Genomic DNA, 17,874 nt, shown 5'->3' with positions numbered 1-17,874 from the left:
TGAGCTAAACAACAAGAAAGTAACAAGACTGACTGTCTGATTGACAGCCAGGCAGGTGTATCAAGTTCACCTTTAAAAGTGCCAATTTCTAACTAAATCTGCACTTTTTAGGACAGACTCTTCACTCATAAAACACTTAAGAAAGCTAAAGTGCTTTAGGTGTTTGGAGCGTTCCATTAAGTGTTCTTTTAAAGACTAATTTATAATGCAGGAATTGGGAACCTGACAAGCCCAGTATGTTTTTCTTTGTCTTCACAAAGTGAGATATGAGATCAAAGTAATCTTTTGTGCCAAGTGTAAAGGAATACATTGCAATCAAATTCTACACAATGTTCGTTATAAAGGATGCTGGATACAAATAAACAGATTGATCATTAAAGTGATACATCTATCTCTCAGGTGCTGACAGATTTATGGATGACATTGCCCGGATGATTGGTTACCGCCCTCTCCCTTACATGAAATGGTGCTGGTCAGTGCTCACTCCTTTAGTCTGTGTGGTAAGGCTGTTTTACATTTTCACTCTTAATCCTGTGTATGCAAGATAACCTTTTAGCAAATCTGTTTCAGTGGGGGTCATACCAGGCGGCACCAAGGCCCGTGAGCCTGAACAGGCTACTAAAGGGTACTGAGGACAAATTATCTTATTATTTTTATTGCTGTCACTTAAACAGAGGGTTACAAAATGTACTATATAGTCTGCATTTCCATCTTCGGAAACCTGGCTGTGATGTATGCAGGCTCCACTTATTAGAAAGACTGATGGAGCACTCGTTTCCAGATGTCAGCCGAATAAGTCTGCCCGTTTGCTATCAGACAATCTGTTCATAAGCAAAGACGACATAGCTCACCTTTCATGTTCCCTTTTAGTACCATCCATTTTCTTTTTTAAAAGTCCTAATATGTTCCCCTACTCTCCCTTTGCTACTGATCCTCACTTGTACAGGGCCAAAATGATATCCCAGGCGATTATAGGTAAAGTATTCTCACATGACTCTACCTCCCCTTAAAAATCAAAGAGACTCTGGTGTATCAGGAGTCCTAGTGGAACTTCAGATATCTGCTAGTGCAACCCGAGCGTTGATTGCAGGTGTGTAACTGCAGCAGGTTCCCCTATTTGCCACTATAATGTCTTAAAGCATAGCGTTTAGCAGGGCTAACCGTACAAATATCTTAGCCATAATATTATATAGTTAGTAAGAGTTCCTCTATTTAACATACATAAATAATTGAGAATACAATATGAAATAGGGAAGCAATGAAGTTTTGTCTTTTTAAATATTTTATTCAATAAAAACATAGATATACACATATAAAACCTTAATAATCCATTACAATAATGTATAGCAGAGTTTATAAGATTAAAGTATATGATTGCAATATCAGTAAAATAGAATAACATACCCTCCTGAACATGTCAACCTCCCAGTCATGATGAAATGGACCAGCGTCTCTGTCTCCAAAATCTCTCCTCTGTGTCCTAATATTAATAAGCACACATATTTATACCTTGGATTTTCAATTAGGACATGTTAGGATATTGACAAAGATACAAGGCCATAACTTGGTCATTTTAGACTAAAACTTAAGGGTGCACATGACATGGGAAATTCCCTGACTTGGGGCAAGATGGCGTCCTAAAGCAGTGTTTCCCAACCCAGTCCTCAAGGCACACCTACCAGTCCAGGATTTAAGGATTACCCAGTTTTGTCTAAGGTGTTTTTAGAAAAAAAAAGAAAAAACACCTTAGACAAAACTGGGTAATCCTTAAATCCTGGACTGGTAGGTGTGCCTTGAGGACTGGGTTGGGAAGCACTGTCCTAAAGTCTGAACACCATATTCACTGAATATGGGTAAGAGGTCATTTATTAAAGAAACATTGTATGAAACGCAATATTTTCCATTTCTAACAAATTGTCAGATTGCAGAATCTCTTAAAGACAAAGTACACAGTTGAAGAAATACAACTTTTCATTCTAAAAACTTGTAATATTTGCAAATGCCCATTGCAGATGGTGACGGACAACCGTCAATTTACGCATTGCTGCAGTTAGAGAAAGTGATATCAGGTCACTCCCAGCACTTGTGAAAGGGAATCACTGCACTGGAGTAGGGCAGCCCACAGCATCTATTTCAGCTCCTGCCCTTGACCTGTACCTGGCCATCCTGGTCCCCACAGGACCCCAGGGAAGCCACCCACACTGCTAGATATACACAGAGCTGAAAAAGAAGCCTTTTCCTCTTACAAATAATATAAACAGCCCACACGAAAACATACACAACACCACTGACAATCCACATACACAAACAATCCCTCAAGCAGTTTCTCACATGCAATACAACAAACAGTCGTCCCCTCTCCTCCCCCACACACCAAACACACTATGTGGCATATCATCTACAAACAAAATTCTACAAGCAGCCCACATTCATAGGTATTATACACAATACCACAAACTACTCATGAATATATACAATGTAACAGCCCACAAACGCACAAATGCAATGCTACAAAGCAACTGCAGCACCCATAAATAACACAAGCAGAATACAACAGCATGCACAGCTCAATTCAAAAAAATAGGACCGGCACACCAAGGGACTTCAAGATCTTTTCTTGACACAGTACTACTAAAGGTTCCCTACCCCTGACCTAGCCTGTAGGATTTATTTTTGATCTGTTATCCATATAAAAATATGTATTGATGTTGATTTACAAAAGTCCAGTTTTCTTATGTATTGATTGACAAAACAATTATGCTTAAGGCACATCTGCTATGACTGTGAGACTTAATCTTTCTTTGTCAATGTATCTCCAGGGCATCTTTTTGTTTCATGTTGTCAATTACAAGCCGCTGACTTACAACAACTCCTACGTCTACCCCTGGTGGGGAGAAGCTATTGGCTGGGGTCTTGCGCTGTCCTCCATGTTGTGCATTCCTCTTACTGTTGTCATCAAACTGCTTCGATCTAAGGGTTCCCTGCGAGAGGTGAGATAGTGTTTGTTTGTTGTTCCTATATTGACATATCATTAGTGAGTTAAAACATATGTGTCCTTTCCTTCTCATACAGGTTAGAGAGGCTTATTCACTAAACTCTGAATTGCACGTAACTGAAAAACTGAAATCCTAATGGCAACATTTAGAAAAACATAGTTAATTATGACAAATTCTACAACTTGGCTATAGTAACTGTTTGGATATTTTAGCCTGAATTTCCCCGCTATTTGGATTTCAGAGTTCAGTGAATATTATATCTCAGCAGACATACATGTTACAGGCCTTCACAAATATGATATGTATTATTATGAATGATAATATATCTTTGTATAGAACAGCTATGTGTTATATCTGTAAAACAAACATAGAGGTTTATTTCATCTATACTTAATATTTGGACAATATTGTCAAGCTGTAAAACTTCTTCAACCTTTTTTATAGTTTGGCAATTTTGGTCTGAATTTCAAAGTTCTCTTTAGCACTTCTCTACAACTCCCATGTTATTGAATGAACGATTCAGCTGATATATGCTCGCCGCCACACACAATTCAGTTTAGTGACACATCAAATGTGCTACTAGGGTGAGCACTGAAAAAAATCATGGAATAGTAAATCTGATATCTGTAACTAATTCGATTTTGTTGAGGTAGTCAGTAGATACTTCAGTACAATTGCTATGATGCCTATACACTGGATTCACGTTAGCATATCGGCACCAGAATGGCATGACTTCAGTCACTCCTTTCTTATATTCCATCGACAAGGGCAAGATGTACCTGTTGGAGGGGTAGCTCTGCGATGGAGAGCAGAAGAACCATGATTAGTAATCTCCTGCTCTCTCTATCACTAAATCCTCATTATCTTCTTCTAGGCTGTTGGCATAGAGTTCTATGCCAACAATTGATTGACAGACTAAGGGGGGTGGAGAAGTTTTAAACAAATTCTCAATGCACTCCACTCATTTACCATCAATTCTGCTAAAAATATATAGATGATTTTAGTGTTATATATATTTTTTTTATAGTTTTTTAAGTTGTGTGTACCATGACGGGTATATTTAAAAGGCATTTATTCTTACATGAAATTAGAGAATCCGGTTCTATTTTGAAAATCATATTATCAATACATGACCATCACATGTATAGATTTGCAGACATGATGAAAAAAAAATATTTATCAAGTATCTGGTTCCAGGGTATCCGCTGCTTTTCTTTGCCTAACCCAGCATCCTCTCTGCTTTTGAGACAACTTGGAAAGTATAGTAGATAAGTCTGAAGTGCACATGTAGGTTTCATGCATCTACCCGTTCAAAAAATATGTTTTTATTATTTAGTATAGCTAAATAATTTGTTAAACACAATGCAGAGATGTCATTGTCAGTAGGTTAAAACAGGACATTTTAGATGTTGCTTGATAATAGTGGAAATAAAAAAAATTATATTAAAGGTGCAGGTGGTTGGAAAATTATTTTTACTAGTGATTATCGGTTAGAAAAAAATTTTGGTTCAGTTACTGATATTCCATTTTGTGCTAAGTTCACTAGCGGTACACTAAGTAGACAACAATACACAACTCGTATAATGACAAATGATTTAAAAAAAAGGAACAATGTAATGTAATTTAATTGACCTCTTTGAAATAGGTCATCCAGGTATATTAAGTTTTTTTTGTTTTGTTTTTTTAAGTTTACTTAATAATGAAATGTTTAGTCGCAGATGAAATGTTTAGTCGCAGCATCTGGGAATTTGTCTAAATATTTATTTATGGTGTTTTTGCAGCGTTGGCACCTTTTAACCACCCCGGTGTGGGGTCACCACCACCTGGAATACCTCACTCCTGAGGCAGAAACCAAGCTCCTCCCACCTGACTCCATGATTGCGCTCAGCAAAGAGAAAGCCATATTGTTTGAGACGGTGATCTGAGTGCCAACTGCATAGCCAGCTTGCTTCCTATACATTGTGCCAATATCTTTTTTTCTGTATTTTGTTCATGCATTGCTTCCCCCAAAATGGGGCAGAGCTGAGGCAGTCAAATCAAGTTAAAGGGAAATATGACACATTCTTATCATATACGTACGAACACTCTCCAACCTGTCCTTATTGGTATAGCATGTGATGATAGGTGCATACGTAAAATAATTACCTGTTCCTTCACATACACAAAATAAGAGCCATTGAGAACTTAACTACAGCTGGGATAAAGGCAATGCTGCCATTTTAGAATTGTTTAAAGCGTGAACCAGGAGCACAATACATTATGTATCAATTGTATAGGATTTCTTTAAACATGTACTCAACTAGTCAGGCTTGAAGGCCTTGTAACAACCACATCCTGTGATTTCATTGAGTGTGGTTGTTATAAAGATTAATACCTTCACTATTTTAATGCTGGTCAGCTGACAACATTTATTTTTTGAGGGAACACTGAATTATAGATTTCAAGGAGGTGCATTGGCAACGTTCTTAATAGTGTGACTTCTTCATTTCAAAAACCTATACAAACTTTCTTTTAAAAAAACCAAAACATCGACCAGGGCGCAGTTTAAAGTCTAATATAAATGTAAAATGCAATGTTTTTTCTATCCATGATTAAGTATGTGGCCTACAAGTAAAGGCCTGCCTTTTATGGCCGTACTGTGGACCTGACTCCATGTATTACGACAACTAATGGAGTATAAAAGCAAATGCATTTCCCTGCCCACTTTCTGATGTCATACTCTAGTACCATATGTTGACGAAATACCAAAATATGCAGTAGTTAATTTGCATGTGGTGCTGTAGTATGTCAGAAAGGTAGGTGGAGCTTTAACATGAGAAAACTAACACAATGTATAGATTTTTTTTTGTGCTATACTTACTTTTGTTCGTAAGCACAGTTAATGCAAAAGTTCCTCAGACCTGAATTATTGATCTTTGTATCCTGCACCATACATGTTGACAATGGTGCGAGTATTATTTTCATGCCATTAGCTGCACACAGCTTAGGTAGTTGACAGATGAAGCACTCTGACTACTGGATAAACAACAAATTGAGGGGTTATCAAGTATACAAGTAACTTATGCCAAGTGGTGAGGTGACCTCCAATTCAGTTGAATTGTTTTTTTGTTTTTTTCTAAGTCTGGCATTTTGATCACAATTTAGCAAGTTGTCACTCATCAAGTCTGCTGAATTGTGAATGAAATCCATGGATTCTAACTTATAAAATGGATTTCAGCCACAATGGTCAAAGAAAAATGTAAGAACAACATAATAGAAGAACTGGTAGGTCAAGAATTCCTGCTTTTTCCTAATCATGCCCTCCTACTTTACAAAAGCTTTAACGGAAGCAGATCAATTATTTATTTTGATGAATATGAATTATCAAGAGTTTGGAGTTTATTCACTACATTGGGACATGTGGAAATAGCATTGTTTTAAATGGGAGATCTGAAAAAAGATGGAGAATTTTTCCATCTTGACTAATTTGATATTTTTTCAATTCTCCACTATTGGATACGTTTGTACAACTGTCTAAGTACTTAATATTTATCATTAAAATCAAACAATTTGAGAAACATTGGGAGCATATTTTTTTGTATTTACTTATTCTCCCATATACTATTATTTATTGGTACTATACTATAATATCCTTTTTATGTTATGATAAATACATAATAGTATTTTACGATCAGTATTTTACAACTCCACAATTCCCAATCCAGTGTATAAAGCCTCTTTGTTTTAAAACATATCTCTAAACTGTAACATCATATCGTAGATGTTCAGTTCAGATGGACCCACTAGTGTTGATGTTACGAAATAACCAAATGGTTTTCTGGAATTTTAAGACACAGAAAGAAATATTAGGAATCAAGTGCAGTATCATGGGAGTTTTAACCACAGATGGAATTACAAATCTGGTCGATATCCGTTCCGAAGAAAATTTAGCTTTTTTTTCTCATGTTCCATCAATTTTTCCAGTTTGTGAAATCCTTAACTTTATTCATCCCAGTGGCATTGTATTGATAGTTTTCATACCTAGAAAAATAAAACCTCAACATATGTGTGCAATTTATGTATTTAAAAATGCACACATGAAGAGAAAGAGACTAGCTAGCACAATATATATATAAGAGCATTAGTTCCATTCAGCTGTATAGGTGTGTTTCTAGATACCACCATGTGAGGGCAGTAATAAGGCTTTAATTGAGTCTAAAATTCAGCAACAATTGCGTAGCTCAGAGTGATCAATGACGACTAGTTAGTCTGGTTCTGCAACCTAAAGCTCTGATGCTCTTAGAACAGTTATAATATTAATATTATTTATAAAGCACCAACAAATTCCATAACGCTGTACAATAGGTGGACTAACAGACATGTAATAGCAACTAGACGAGTTGGATGCACAGGAACAGAGGGTGTTGCGAGGCCTGGTCAAACGAGTTCACATTCTTGAGGGATAATTACAGCCATCATCTAATATTTCTAAATGACCATCCACTCAGTACGGACACTATAAAACAACTATTTGTCAAAATGGCTGGGATTACAAAATGGGCAGAGAATGATGAAATATACTATCTTGTCACATTTTTACTCGTATGTTTTGCTCTACGGAATATACTGGAACATTTTAGATAAAATAATGAATTATAGTAACTACATTTATCTTCTATATTAGATACAACGTACAAATCCAATATGTTGTTCTTCAGATATTGTAGCATTTTAACTCCCATGATACTCAGCTGACCATAAGCTTCCCCTAGATCCCAAGCCAGATACTATAGTCTTCTTCATACCTGTAACACTGCAGATCTGGACATTAGCTATATTTAAGCAAAAGGAAATGGACAGCCAACTGTGTTCTGCCCTTTTAATGTATAGCCCGTTAAAGTGTCCTTTTATGCTTTTAATAAATAAAACAACCAGAGCAGATTACATGGTCCTGAAGATGCTCTTTTAAGATTGTCTAAAAAAATCTATAGTTCCTATAGGTCAATAAATAAAGGTCAGCTTGGCTAAAGAGATTATTTGTCACCTCTTATGGGGTCAAAGAAGGTTGTGGAAAAGTTAAAAGGGGAACGGTCTCTTTCCAGGATTTATAATAATTGATTTACGTGTCCCTGCATTTAACAAAATTGTATTTGTGAGGTGTGAAAAATAAAATAATATATATAAATCCACCCTCTTTATCCTGCAACTGGGTGCCTCCATTTTGGCTCCATGACAACCATTATTTTAAAGTATGTCCTTGGCACCTGGCAGTCAACATAGATAATGTATACAGAGAAGAGGAGGAATGAAGCAATGTGCCCATGTTTTGCTTAGACTGAACTAGATTGCGATGCAATTTGCTAAATATTTAAAATAAACGTATTAGTCATCAGAGTTGCTCATTAAAAAAAGGTTATAAATAAATAAATGAGGTCCAGGCACTCAGGATTGCTGCAGGAAGGCAGGATTATTGGAACAATAAGTGCAACGTTTTGGCCTGCACAGAGGCCTTCATCAAGCTATCACCACAGTGTCACAATACCCTATTTAAAAGGTGTCAACCATAACCACAATTAACATAATATGGGCAAAATTAATCAATTAAATAAAAACAATCAGTCAATTATACATCACATTCATAAATGTACATATTCCAGTGCAAAAACAGTGCATTCATAATGATTAAATTCATAATAAATTAAAAAGGAAGGAAACAAGAAAAGAAAAAGTAAAAGAGAAGGGAAAAATAGTCAACATAGCTAAATAACGGTAAGTGCAGCAATGGCCACATACCTACATACACCTGAAAGGAATCCAAAGCAGGAAGGATTCCAAACGGAACATACCGTACTCACACTTAGGAATCCAGGTTGACGAGGTCCATGAAAAAAGGTTAACATGAGTTTAAGAAGTGATGGTTCCAATTTAAACTAACAAAACTAATAGGCAACAAAAAAAAAAAAAGGAGTTTTTCTAATTTAGTCCATCCTGACCACATTGCAACTTCCTTGGCCCTGGCAATTTCATAAACTACTCAATATGACCGACAACACAAAATGATCCTTTGAAGTCTTGTCAGAGGTGTCTGAGATTTGACAGTCGTCAGACAGCAGTGATAGGGTTAAACTGGTAAAAAAAAAAGAAAAAAATACATTTATTTTTGAAAGTAACAGAATAGAATAGTATTTTTGTAGGCATAGAGTTCTTAAACTGTAGTCTATACCTTATATACTAATGTATATGTTAACTGCCTTGAAAGATTCTATATCTGTATCACTATCTGCCAGGGAAGCAGGACTGATATGCCAGCTCCTGTTGGCGCCCCCTGCACCCCATTCTGCCAATCTCTCATACAGTTGATTTCTCCTTTTTCCCTATTTCTAGTTCGTTCTTGCCTCCTTTATATCTCTTATTATTTATCCCCTTAATTTCTTTGTTCTGCCTGCCTTTGACTTTCTTCTCTCTTTTCTTTTCTCCTCTCGTATTCCTTTTTCTTTCTTCTGTCCTCTTCTTCTCCACTTCACTCTCATTTTTCTCTTTCTCTCTTTTTGGTCTCTCACTCTCTCTGTGCATATCATTATTTCCTTCCTTTCTCCCCCCCCCCATTATCTCTCTTTTTTTTCTCTCACTTTCATTTATCACTTCATTTCCACTTCCTTCTGTTCTCTATCTCACTCTCTTTTCTGGTCTCTCTCGTCTTTCTTACTGCTCTTCTATTGTCTTCTCTCACTCTACTTCTTCTTCAGCTCTCATATATTTCCTTGATCTCTTTCTCTCTCTAGATATATATACCAATAAACATATATAAAACAGTACACATGGTAAAGAATTGGGGTATGTTGGGTGTGACATGTAGGGCCCCTATTCCATTATACAGGGATATGTTCTGCTCTTGTTCTATACCGCAAAGCCAATTTGATTTGCTCTATATGTTGACTGTAGCATTGTGATAAAAGTCTCTTCTTGACTATGCATGTGAGCTATGTCACTTGAGACGGGAACTGTAATGTTTTGTAGATTTAGCTGTCTTGCAACTGATGTATTATCATGCTTAAATGTCTAAAAAATGATGATGCAACCATTCACCCTTTCCAGATGCCAGAAGGATACTTAATGCATTGTTATGAAATGTGTTGCCCAACTTATTGCCCCATTGCTCTGTGTGCTTTTTATTGACAATGTCATTGTATTGTGAAAAAACCCTCAATGAAATTACAGGTGTTAATATATCTACTACCCCATCCAATAAGATATTTCACAAAGGGTGAAAAATAACTATGGCTTTCACATAAATGCAGGCCCAATGTTGGAGTTCCATAAGACCCTCATATAACAAGAGGGTACCTGGGGTTGGTCTCCTCATCATAAACAACAATGAGAGTCAGAACATCCTAGTAACTAATATAATGGACTTTCTCCTGCTGTTTTCTGCAATGTTAAATAACAGTGCTCTATTACTCAAGAGAGGGACCTTAAGAAGCCCCCTAACTCTTCCTATACCCCGTGTAATGTAGAGTTGATAAATTGTTTTGGTGAATGGAATTACAAACTTCGTAACCTACATATGAAAGGACTAGTGGATATCCAGTCCTCTGGTTACCTATACAATAGGGACCTATGTTCTATATAAATGTATGAACTACACTCCCACCTAAACCAAAGTAATTTGTCCAGTGATATTTCATTTTCTTGTTGACTTTTCCCAATGGAAGCTCTCTATTGACGTAATGTACGATAATGTGCTAGATGCTTGAATTGGATCAAATTTCTAATCTTTTAGTAAAAAACCTCCAAGGTCACATGATTAACCTTTCCACACTCACAGAGACAATATTAGTTCTAGTTTCTCTGATCTCTCTTCTGTCAGTGCCATGCCTCTACGAACTATGGATCTAATGAGCTGGAGTGGTGACCATTATTAAAAAAGAGAAAATAAAAATACAATTAGGATATAGTAAATTAATTAAAGTGCAATCCCTAGGCATCGGACACTTTCTAGGCATCGATCCACACTTCCCAAGCTTTGGCAATATGAAATTGTGGTGGGATAGGGGAGGCTGGAGTTGGAGCATGCCACTGATTGGGGACAAAATATGAAGGTTCTTCTGCCCTTGGACTGAACTTCCTGTTGGTCCAAACTGGTAGAGGTCGTTACACAAGTCCCAATTACTAACTAGCACAAAGTTAGGTTGTTCTGCACTAAATGCTTTGATGCTTTGTTGCAACTGAAATGCCAGTAGGTGGCAGTATAGAGCTAAGAAAAGTCAGGTTGGATTCAAAATTTCAATATAGTCTTATATAATATGTCAGAAATGTTTCACCACAAACTGTACCTTGATAGCAAGAATTAGAGATGTGATAAAGAAATGTTTAAAATAGGGATGTAAGGTAAAGAGATATTTACTTGTCTCTAATTGTCCCTTATTTCCCATGCACTTATACTTGTGATTTCATCAAGAGAGGTGGAAATGGTTTATGGGGCTTGCAGTCCAATAACAACTGAGTTTATTTAGTAAAACAGGAAATTTGGAGAACTGATGAAAAATGTCTGCATTTTTGCCAAAATACTGCCATTTTGTCATTCCTTTGTCACTTCACCACAATTCTCGGTTTTAGTGGATAAACCACTTCTTATTTCTCTATGAGTTATTCGCTAAACATGCAAAATTAAATATTTCCTACAAACATAATAGTATTAAATTTTTAGAATGTTCCCTAACTCTGCAAATGTATTGAAATAGCTTATTTTTGGCCCAGTTCAGCAGTGAGTAATGGTTACATAGAACATCTGATTGGATGAATGTTCTTTGTCATTATATATTGTCATTTTCGATGACTTTTGTACCCTTCAGTCCTTTACATGAACATAGCTTGTGTGATAGTTTGCAACATCACAGCTGCCAAAACACCGTGTAAAAGCTGTTGTCTGTATTAGCAAGGCCACTTTTACAGAACCTTGGGCACAATTCTATAGTGCAATTTTGTTAGGCGGAACTATGACAGGAAGTGGGTGTGTCTGACCACACCCACATCTACGATGTCCATGCTTGTTATGCATGTGCCCCACCTACAACATCTTCAAATTTAGCACTTGTAGCTTTTGTGCCTAGGGGTGCCTGCAATACAGACTGGGCCTGTTGTATTAGAATATATGTTATTTGTGTGCCAAAATCCTCTCCATGCAGAATCCAATGCTGCATTCCTGTAGTAAATAGTGTCTCGGCCTGGTCTACCTTCTTTCTTTGCCAGTGCAGGTGAAATCCACACTTTGTTTTATGCCAACATAAAGTAAAGTATTTCTATAGGGTCATATTTTTATGAGTAGACATTAACTGTATAAAGATTATAAGAAAACATCGCAATAAAAGACTAACAAAGATCAATTGGGTACAATTGTTTTTTTTGTTATTTAAACAAATATTGGAAAAGCTATTGTTAAAGAATAAAAATGTTAATTATGTCCTGTCTAAATTCACTAAATTAGAAATTGTGCAGAGTTATCAAGGGTTTGTTAATATTATTTGTGATCAGGGCAATATTGCTGTGGTTGTAGCATAACACATGATTCGTTTACAACAGCAGAACAGAACACCAGTCGGTTGTGGTGTGCTTTAACCGACAATGCAGTAGGCCTGTATTAAAGAGGGCCCACCTTAGAGGGTGATTTGAATAAAGGGAGGGGTGGGAGGGGTCTAACTCGCCAGACCAACAATGGTAAAGTGGGAGAGGTTTGGCAGCCCTTATAAAGGGGACCCAAGCCCCTCCCACAACTACAGGCCCAGCCTTAAATTTGTGGTCAGAGCAATATTGCCCTGGTGGTAGCATAACACATGATTCGTATACGACAGAACATAGATAATAACATCAGTCGGTTGTGGTGTGCCGGAACCGACAATGCAGTAGGCCTGTAATAAAGAGGGCAAAAAGAAGTGTATCATCCAAAATTGTATTCATACTATAACATTAATTATTTAGACAAATCACGAAATGCCTGTCGTAACTCATTAACTGGGTTTGGTATGTATAAGGTGAAAGCAGAGGATTTCCAGCGTCCCATGGTTTTGATTATATGAGCTGGAATTTGGTTGGAAGCTGTTGATGCTTCCCCTATGCAGACAGAATGTCCTGAGTAATGACTTGCGTTTAAACCTAGTCTTGTCAATAGTATACGTACATAAAGCATAAATTTAGTGGTGGTAAGAGTGGAACCGTGTAATTCTTATAGTGGTTGATGTGGAAGTTTGTGAAAGGTGTTGAAATAAGTGTCCAAAACTTTAACCGGGCACCATTTATTGGAGGTAGGAAAAAGGGGTATGTCAATCATGAGTCATCCTTGGTTGGTTTTGGAATGGTGAAGGGAAAGAATGTAATGGTCCATAGATTTGTGCATATCGGCCATTTTAAGGTAGTCTGTGGTTGTGATATTGATGGAGGTAAATTCCCTTGGACGTAAGAATCCACGAAAAGCAAGATATATGGCTGTTTTAAGCACCATATTGGTAGTATGTTCGAATGGAGCCGTATCTAACAGGTCAGATAATGACTGGAATATTTTGTTGTGAATGGGTAGTCTTTTATGGGGTAGGTGTGTGTCTGATTTTTCCATTCCCTTCAGTAGTGTTTTGATCTGGCATGCCGAAAGGAATCCTGTTTTGTTTGGGTCTTGTATTAACATGTGATGCTGAATGCCCATTAAATACAGTTTGATAGTGTTGATTGATAACTTTAAATAAATGTGGCAAAAAGAAGTGAACCCCAACATGGTCTCCAAAGCAAAAGTGTCCTGTATGTGAAATTCCACCAAGAACTTAGTGAAAACGTGAAAGGTCCTATCATAGGACTTCCTAGAGCTAACCAAAAGTGCATAGTGGGAAAGGTTACATTCGTGAGTCAATAGCACGCTTAATCAAGAACCATATCCTGGAAAGAAGGGGCAGGGCTAGCCTGACCGGAAGTGGTGGGTAGAGTCTGGAGGAAGGCCTGAAAGTGAAAACGAGATAAATAATCAGCAGCTATATTCGTGACACCCAGAACATGAATACAGGTGATAAAAATTGTCTGGTGGCCTCAGTCCAGGTGAGTCTCCTTAAAACCCTCATAATAACTAGTGAGGAAGACCGGCCTTTGTTTACGATATGGTAAGTGTCCAGGTTGTCAGAATAACATCTGATAGATTTGACAAAATGGGAATTGTCTGTGATTGGGGGTATGAACATGACGTGTCCGTTCCAGGAGGTGAAAAAAGTGTGCCACATACGTAAATCAGCCGTTGCGTGTGAGTCTAACGTGTTGTGTGAGTCATCTGAGGTGAGGTTCGGGAATAAAGAAAGTAACAGTGAGATAAAAGATCTACCTTGGGGAATGATTCTCATTGCAAAATTGAGCGACTGTAGCAGGCATTGAAGTTCCTTTCAGTTACAAGAACCTAGCTGTAAGTATAATTCAATGCTCGCCAATCTTGTCCTGGGGAAGACTTGCCTGCAGACATCTGCAGACATTAAGTAGTAACCAACACAAGGTTTCGGGAAAAATATTGAATATTTTGGGGTTGCTTTTAAAACGGAAGGTGAGCCAGGAAAATAAATAATAGTTCTCGCCACTTAATGCTGTGCGGGGTGAATGGGAAGTAATTTGAAAGCATTGCCAATGTCCATTTTACTGAGCCATGCTCCTGTCCCAGCAACCAAAATGACCCAGATGGCATTGTCATTTGTGTAATATTGCAGTGAAAATTTCTCAGAGGGTATGAGGGAATTTAGACTGGGGACTGTGGAGGAATGTGGTGCCGATAAGTTGATGATTAGTCTGTGTTTTTGTGATGTCGTACCCGTGACGATCACAATGGGGTTGGTTCTCCATGAAGAGAAAGGAGGGGGATTTAAAGGCCCTAGCATAAATCCCTGTCCTAATTCAATGTTGATAAGATCATCAACCAACTCTGTGTCTGCCATCGGTGTCTGCAAATTATTGCACTCGAGCGTACCAGGCGGTAAGTGGATAATGCCTGTGTGAAACCTTGTAGACAACCCTACAGTGAGAAATCTAACCAAGTGTTGTGAGGGGTGGTGTTGTAGTAAAATAGCAAATAATGTGACATGGTTTTTGCATGTGCCCGAAAACAGAAGGCACAGACCTGTAGCAGTCTGCAGGAACTAGACCCACAAGATCCTGCATGAAAATTATTACAAATCTGGGATTTGCCCAGAAAAACAATATCTCTACCTAGTTCATCCTTCAGACCTTTAGTTGGTCTTGCGGAGTTAGGGACTGAGTGACCATGTTCCCCTTCAGCTGAATTAGGGCATAGATTGGTGGAGTGTGCTGTGGATGCACAAATTGCACAAACCAGGGATCTGAAACCTGCAAAATGCCTGCAGAATAGCTCAGTATCTAATCTGCTCCAGTTGATACTATAGTTAAACTGAGCCAAAGCTGCAGCCACCTTTGTGGTAGTCATAGAAGGCTGAACCACCGTATTTATGCCCCAGATCCACAAGCTTGTGCAAGAATACATCCAATTCTTCTCTTTTCTCAGGATAAACTGAGCAGTACACAATTTTTTATTTAACCTAGGATCTCTAGACCTCAGTACTACTGATATGTCCTCATACGCGTATGTCCTGTTCTCAAGGACATCCTGGGAGGCTTTTAAGAGCGAGACTAGGTTAACATCCTTGCCCTCCAGCATATTTTTTTAGATTGGCCGGGACCATATGCGCTGGGTTTACATTTTCTTGAATTTGAAATGGGACAAGAGAGTTACCCAGCGTGGCAGGTGGACCACCACACACTGGAATAACTGGCCCGCTGGCATGTTAGATGCACAGACTGCTTCCAATTTTCCAGTCTATCGCTAATCAGTCCAATCGATGACATTAGTGTGGTGAGCATAGCATGAACATCCAGTAACTGGGATCCGCTAGGCCCCTCCCCTGCCCCCAATATGTCAGTGTTTGTTTTAAGTAGTCTGAAGAGGTCTGCTTTCCTGGCAGTAGCTGGGAGTTTGTTTGTGGAGTTCAGCAGTGAGACGAGGGATAGTCCATGACCTTAAAAAACTTGGACTAGCCGTAACAGCACCCTGGGCAGGGTATCGGACCTGGCTGCGGTGCAAGAAAGGGATAGTTGTTCTGGTGTATCAGGAACTTGAGACATCCTGAAATATATATATATACATATATATATATATATATATATATATATATATGATTAACATCAGTAATAAGTCATAGTCAGGTACTGGCTGGCTAGCTAATGCCAAGTGGCGAAAAATTAACTAAAACAAACATGACAGGTGAGGCCCTGCTAAATGCCAAGTGGCTTGAGAGGCTCTAGCCATGTGTTGGCCCGAGGGGATTTGAGGCCACCGAAACATTGTGGTGGGGAGTTGGCCTCTCGGTGACAATTAAAGCAGAAGATAGTATGGGAGTGACAAGTGAGGCCCTCTCTATGCAACCATGCAAGGAGAATAGCTATGTTTTGGAGCGATGGGCAAAAACCTCCAAGTACGAGGATGGGTGTTGGCCTTTCGGGACCACTAGCCTATGGCAGGAGGCCAGAAACATAACCTAGATGGGCCACCTAATCCTTAATAGCCAGTACTGTCTGCTAATAGGGGCTAAGAAATAGGGAATCTAATTGTTGTACCTGTGAAGATTAGAATCAGAAATTATGATTCTTAGTAGAGATTACGGGAAGGAGGATAGGAGTGGATACGTAAGTAAACCTAAAATGAAACGTAATACAGTATCTGAGTATGTGAGATATGTATATGGACCCATGTACGGGCCAGATCGTGGATCCAATTTATATAGCATAACCTACCCAAATCGAGCGAGGGGAGAATTTGGTGACTGCTGCCACGACTGGAAGAACCTTGTGTAAAGACAACCGTCTTGTCTAAATTGACACCTACGGAAATATCAAGATATTAATGAAACCAGGAGGGACTATCTAAATAAGACGAGTTTACACCAATTTACCAACCTAAAATGACAGTATAGGAAGTTGACAGAAAAAGGAACAATTCCTCTGACTAATACCTCTGTAATTCACCTGCGGGTAAAACATCAAAAAGACATGAGATGCCAGCTAAATAGAAGGTTTTTATATACCAGAAGTAAAATACTATTTATATGAATAGGAATAACCATGAGATAATTATAACCTAACTGTAATATCTAGTTTTAACCAGTAGGGAGCACCGGTCTCGAAGTAACAGACAAATGTGCAAACGTAAAATGTTGGAGACAGGCAATCTGGAAGAATTTTGCGAATAGCCCATGTTTGAACAGCTGTTCGCTTTTTTCTACCACAATACATCACATGATTCGTATGAATGCATACGAATAAAATAAGCGGCTATGAACGTAAAAAAGAGCCGAACCGGGGGAGGGGGGTCCCGACCGTGCGGTTGACAGAAATGAAATATCTTAACAACAGGACTAAAGTAAATGCGTACGTGAGTGTATTCGAAAGTGACAAATACATATGTAATACGAAAAGGTAAGGAAGAGTGAGATAGGGAAAACAGAGACAAACACCCTGATGACGCTATCCAAGTGCAACTGTGGGGCAACGGTGTGGGTCTGCCTTATTGTAGAACCAAGCAGTTCTGAGCCGGCCGGAGGGGCAGCGCTACTGTAACGTTTGTCAAGCGGTCAGATATGCAAAATGTAAACGGAATCGGAGCAAGAAAATCAGGACACGGGGAAACTGCAGGAGACAGCAAAATGGCGACCGGACGTAGTCAGACAACTCTCCAAACCAACAATGGTAAAGTGGGAGAGGTTTGGCAGCCCTTATAAAGGGGACCCAAGCCCCTCCCACAACCACAAATGTAAATGTGTGTCAAAATGGGCAAACTGCAAAAAACATCAACATCAAAATTTTCCACTTTTGA

The 17,874-nt window shown here is 38.4% G+C and overlaps 1 protein-coding gene across 1 annotated transcript in view; it reads left to right on the top strand.

Moving 5' to 3' along the window:
• The window catches only part of LOC134568263 (sodium- and chloride-dependent creatine transporter 1-like), a 90,555-nt gene extending 82,587 nt beyond the window's left edge, over positions 1–7,968 (top strand). Inside the window, exons 12-14 of the mRNA XM_063426705.1 lie at positions 400–500; positions 2,820–2,990; positions 4,778–7,968. Coding sequence (XP_063282775.1) covers positions 400–500; positions 2,820–2,990; positions 4,778–4,921 — 416 coding nt within the window. The 3' untranslated portion in view covers positions 4,922–7,968. The remainder of the gene's footprint in view (positions 1–399; positions 501–2,819; positions 2,991–4,777) is intronic.
• Positions 7,969–17,874: the final 9,906 nt, after the last annotated feature.

Source organism: Pelobates fuscus, chromosome 7 (genome assembly GCF_036172605.1).
Source record: "Pelobates fuscus isolate aPelFus1 chromosome 7, aPelFus1.pri, whole genome shotgun sequence".
Classification (NCBI taxonomy): Eukaryota; Metazoa; Chordata; class Amphibia; order Anura; family Pelobatidae; genus Pelobates; species Pelobates fuscus.
The sequence above is the reverse complement of the archived record's forward strand: the minus strand, read 5'-3'. Positions and strand labels throughout refer to the sequence as shown.